A 5,548-nucleotide genomic window follows, 5' to 3' on the forward strand; every position below is an offset into this window, starting at 1 on the left:
TCAGGGCTCAGGGAAGCAGTCTCGAAAGGGAAATTCCAGAATGTTCTGAGTCTGTAGGAATGTGTGTGGAATCTCCAAAAATGACATCTATTTGGACACCAGACGCCTTACCTAGCTGGAACCCAGTGACAGGGAAGACATGCCTACTCAGACCACATTGGAGAAGCTGGAAATTGGCAGAACTGGCAAAGTAGCAAAACATGGCTGGGTTTTAGGGGTTCAACCCTGCCCCCTCAGCATCTCAAAAGCAGACACCTCAAGTAACTCAACTTCGTACGATTTAAACTTGTGGCCTCTGAGCGAGTAGTCCCCCATCCCCCTCCATGAGGCCAGGGAATGAGGCCTCTCGGTACATAAAGGATCTCAAGATACTGTGAGCCCCACAACTGCTAACAGGAAGAGATCTGTACAAGAGAAAGTACAAGTACAAAACACTATGTTTTCATCTGTTTTGCCCAGATAGGCCGGATGAAAAAGGTAATGAATTTCTGAAGACCACAGCTTTAGCTTCCTTTACTTGGAGACAGGGGTCCCCAAAAGCTGTAGCTTCAGAAGTCTCTAGAGCCTAACCTGGATGACTAAGTGCTGAGCATTGACTCACCTTCTCCCTGCCCTCTCCTGTGAATCAGAGATCTATCTTTGAGGACTTCTCACCATGTCCCTGATGCCAGGCCTCTGAGTTCTGAAGGGTTCAACAGTTGATGAAGGCTCAGGGGCAGGGTCTGGAATCAGGAGAAAGGAGATAAGGTGAGGGAGTGTGCCAGGTCCTGTCTTAAGTGTGCATGAGTCTGTGTGTGTGGTGGAAACCAGCCTCCCCAGCCTGCTCATGACAATCATTGGAGCAAAAGCATGGCATGACCCCAAACCAGCACTGTCCAGTAGAGCTAGTGTGAGACGCACAACCGCCAGCCACATGCAAGCTGTGTTTGATTTTAAATGTTCCAACAGGCACATTAAAGAAGTAAAAAGAAACAGGGGAATTTAATTTTAATAATGCATTTTAATCCAATATATCCAAAATAATATCATTTCAACATGTAATCAACATAAAAGGTGATTAATGAGGTTTTTTGGTTTTTTTTTACATTTTCCTTTTCGTACTAAGTCTTTGAAATCGGTTTGTGTTTTATGTTTACAGCACATATCAGTTTTGACCAGCCACATTTCAAGGGCTCACTAGACACATGTGGCCAGCGGTGACCATACTGGACAGTGCAGGTAGAGACAAATGTGGCCTTGGAGTCGAGCAAGGTGGGGCGGGGGCTTGCATTGAAAGGGGAGTGAAGACAACCCCAGAATGGTTACAGGGTGAGGGCGGTTCCAGAAGGCTTTTCACCACCCATTTCCCCTTTCCTTTCCTCCCATTCATCACAGATACGGGTCCCCTAGCCAGAAAGGCCTCTCCATCCAGGTGCCCCAGCCCATGCCTCCAACCCCTATTCCTCTCCCGTTGCTCCCCTGTATCCCCCGGGGGCCACCCACCTCGGAATTCATCCAGTCGAGCTGCCCACCACGTGGATGCTGCACTCTACGTCACTCAACTGCTAGCTCCCTCCCGCCCGCCTTTCAGTAACCTTCGCTTCCCTCGGTTTCCACAGCGACGCCACCAAGGGGCGGGGCGGGGGGGGGTGGGCGGCTCGCGGCGCGGAGGCCCCCTTTGATTGGTGGGTAGCCAAGGCCCTTCTTTCTACCGTCGCCCCTCCCTCTTGCCTGCGCTCCGCCCCCTCGGTGGGTCCTGCAAGCTGATTGGCTAGCCCCGTGGCGAGAGCGGCTGTTTCTCGTTCAGACCTGCCCTGCCGGGCGAGGGCGAAGTGGGCGCCCCCTGCGTTGATTGGTTGGAGGGGCGCGCGTGGCAGGGAGGAGCGAGGCGGACGCCGAGCCGCGATTAGTCTCGCGGGGAGGTCGTGAGCGCGTGAGGTATCCCTTGCAGTGTCGCGCGCAGGTAGCTGCAGCAGCAGGAGCAGTAGCCGCCGTTTGAGGGAGCCATGAAGCACTCTGAGGTAAGAAACGAAGAAACGGGGGCCGAGCGACCGCCGCAGACCCATTTTTTTCTTCGTGAGACAACGGGAACCCCCCCCCACCTTTCTCGCTCTATGCAGAGCCGGAAGGCGCAGGCGCAGTAGGCGCGCGTTGTGCCCCGGGGCCGCTCGTAAATCGCAGTGCGCATATGCGGGGGAGGTACTTCTAATTCTGCAATCCAGGCTGTTTTGGGGTTGCCTTTTCTTGGGGTCTCTGCAGGACCTGGGAAGCTTACAGGTTCCTTGCAGCTCCCCCTGTGGGATGAGTTGCAGACTTCGGCAGGGGAGGAGCGAGGGTGTGGAAACCCTTGCTTCCAGTCTGAGGGTGTCTTGCACAAACCTTGCACCTTGCCTCTGCCTCGGGCTTTGGAAGGGGCTTTGCAGTCAGCCCAGAGAGTCTTGACCTTTGGATCCCTTCCTCGCCTGGGACGTCTCCCTGAGCGGCTTAGGCGGTGAAGGTGTAGCTCCAGTGCTGGCTCCCGCCGACCAGCAAAGCTGGTCTTTGTTTTCTGTTAATATAAGAGATCATCTCAGTCAACCCCTGCGTGTCACCGAGGAGAAATCTCACACCCATAGCCAGTCTTGAAGTCTAGGTCTTCTGACTCCTAACTCGGGCCTGTTTTCCTTAAAACGAAGTGTTCTGATGCACTTATCGACCTAGCTGATAGTATAATGTTAATAATTTAATTAATTATTGCTGACTTATAAGTAACATTAAATAATAAACTAATTTATTATTAAATTAATAAGGGCAATTTAAAGAGTGCTTACTTTTGTGCTCGTGAGATTCTGTTACCTTGTTTTCTTATCTTCACACCCCTGTGAGGTAGGAGACTATTAATTATTCTTGTTTTTGTAGATGGAGAAACAGTCTCAGAGACGTCAGATGACTTGCTCAAAGGTCCTGAGCTAGTAAATGCAGAACAGAGAGAGAAACTCAGGACTCCAGAGTCTCAGTTGCTAACCACTATGCCATACTGGTCCCCAAATGAAAATGAGCAGGTTGAGAGGTTTCTTGGTGTTTTTTTTCCCTTCCCCAATTAAAAAAACTGTGGTGAAATACGCATAAAATTTACCTTAACCATTTAAAAAAGTACAGTTAAGTGGCATTAAGTACATTCACATTGTTGTGCAGCCGTCACCACCATCCATCTCCAGAACTCTGTTCTTTTCATCTTGCATAACTGAAACTCTGTACTCGTTAAACACTAACCCCTCTTCTCTTCTCTGCCCAGCCTCTGGCAACTGTCATTCTACTTTCTGTCTGTGTGAATTTGATCATGTTAGGTGGCTCATGTAAGTACAAGGAGAGATTTCTTGTTTTTATTCACGAGTGGAATACCACTGCTTCTGCCTATCCCCTTTACTACTACTACTACTACTACTACTACTACTACTATTATTGTTATTACTTTTGGCGGTAATTTACCCAGAATATTTTGAAACCTTTAACCCAGAACTCCTTAATCATTTTTGACATGGCTCAAAAATGAGGAGGTAGGATTCAATAATCTCATGCTTCATTCAACTTTATGATTATAGGTTGAAGTTCTTCTAATAAAGTTCTCCTAATACAGTTTTCCCTCTCAAAGCCTCTGTGTAACCCTGGAGAAAAAGCCACATTCACTTTGAAAGATGCAGGATGGAAGATATGTGTGGCCTTTTACAAAATGGAGTTAGTTTTGCTAGTTGGCAGGCAGATAAAGTAGGCCCCAGAGGACCCTTGGGGTGGGCACTTTTGTTCCGGGAAGCTGGGCACAGCCTGAGGCCCATGGCTTGGACTGGAGGACATGCTCTACTTTACTCAAACCCTTTCCCTCCCAGAAGGAGGGAGGAGCTTCAAACCCACTGTTCAAAGTGACCTTGGAGAAAGAAAATAAAATTGTTAATTTGCTGTGTTCTCTGATATCATTCTCTGCTAACATTTGCCAAGTAAGCACTGAGGTGATAGCTACAGAGTTTCCGTACAGGAGGAGCAGTTGTCTCCTAGCCCAGTTTGCACAGCACGCCGATCAGCTTTTTTTTTTTTTTTTTTTAAATTATTATTGGGGTATAGTTGTTTTACAATGTTGTGTTAAGACTGATCAGCCCTGGATGTTTGTTGCAGATTAATAAAAATAGCAGAGATTCTTTCCCTCACGTTTAACAGTTTGAGAAAAGGTTTCAATTATCCATAGCAAAGAATGTATTTCTGTTTGGGACTAAGTCCACCCTTCCACCCCCAAGCGACCCCCTATCCACTGAGTGATTAACACCCACCAAAAAGACCTTTTTGACTCTTGAGAGAGACCTTGGAGATTATGACGTGTAATTTACAAGCGATAGAGATGCTGCTCAGAAAGGTGCAGGACTTGCTCAGTGACACAGTGAGTTAGTGAGGGTTGATATCTGATGTTTTTGGCAGGTAGGATTCCAGCTGGAGGGGAGATTTGCTGCTGCTGTGATGACAGTTTGCTGACACTGCCATTCTCCCTTCTACGGTCTGAGAGGATGATGTGTCCCTTCAGTGGCCTAATTGAGACAAAGCAGGTAGAACAGGTCACTCTCGGGCCTTGGCTGAAGCAGTTCCTTGGAAGGTAGAGCAGGCCTTGGGATTGTCTTGGGATCAGAGCAAGGTCGATAAGGGAACTGCTTATCTGAGGCTATAGGATTTTTTTTTTTTTTAATTTTGTTTTGCCATTGCAGATGAGAGTTCAAAGTAATGATCCCAGTAGCAGCTCAAAAATAGTTGCTGTATTTTGTGAGTCTGTTAATTCCTGGAAGGATCAGTCCCTCTCAGCCTTCTTGGGCCCAGGTCACTGCCTATTTCCCAGAGCTGGGTTCCCGGAGGCAAGGCAGCCTCATCCTCGTGGGGTCCCCACTACTGCCCCATTTAGGATCTTCCACCCCCTCCCCCCCAAAAAAGGGTAGCTCTGTTGGTTCTCATCTTGTGAATAATCCTCGACCAATATGGTTCTCGCTTCAGTTTTCTCCACAGGAATAAGTATGCGAAAGTTCTGGAAGCAAGAGTTCTGGTCAAGAGGCAATTGTTTAGAGCCGGAAAACTGGGTGGAAGGTGAAAATTAAGGAGAACGTAGACTCACGTGTAATGGTGCCATAGGTGCATGGGCTTTGGACAGGCCTGGCTCTGCCACTCACTGAATAACTGTGACCCAGGGCAGGTTACTTAATCTCTCTGAGCTCCTTGGAGCAAAATCTGTTTAATTGTGACAGCAAAGGCCAGCAATAAAGAACATTATGAAACTGCTGGAAATATATCATCAAGGGGTATGCATAAAAGGAGAGGTGCTACAATCTAGTTTGATTTCCTGGTCCTTTAATAAATCTCCAAACATCCTGTAGAGTGGAAAAAGAGCAAATAGCAAAAGATTATATAGGGGCTTCCCTGGTGGCGCAGTGGTTGCACGTCCGCCTGCCGATGCAGGGGAACCGGGTTCGCGCCCCGGTCTGGGAGGATCCCACATGCCGCGGAGCGGCTGGGCCCGTGAGCCATGGCCGCTGGGCCTGCGCGTCCGGAGCCTGTGCTCCGC

At 48.5% G+C, this 5,548-nt stretch overlaps 1 protein-coding gene across 1 annotated transcript in view; it reads left to right on the forward strand.

The window, feature by feature from the left end:
* The first annotated feature begins 1,098 nt into the window (after positions 1-1,098).
* Positions 1,099-5,548, forward strand: part of TECR (trans-2,3-enoyl-CoA reductase) — a 28,711-nt gene continuing 24,261 nt past the window's right edge. Inside the window, exon 1 of the mRNA XM_007129435.4 lies at positions 1,099-2,000. Coding sequence (XP_007129497.1) covers positions 1,986-2,000 — 15 coding nt within the window. The 5' untranslated portion in view covers positions 1,099-1,985. The remainder of the gene's footprint in view (positions 2,001-5,548) is intronic.

The sequence above is a fragment of the Physeter macrocephalus genome, unplaced genomic scaffold (assembly GCF_002837175.3).
Source record: "Physeter macrocephalus isolate SW-GA unplaced genomic scaffold, ASM283717v5 random_573, whole genome shotgun sequence".
In the NCBI taxonomy this organism is placed as follows: Eukaryota; Metazoa; Chordata; class Mammalia; order Artiodactyla; family Physeteridae; genus Physeter; species Physeter macrocephalus.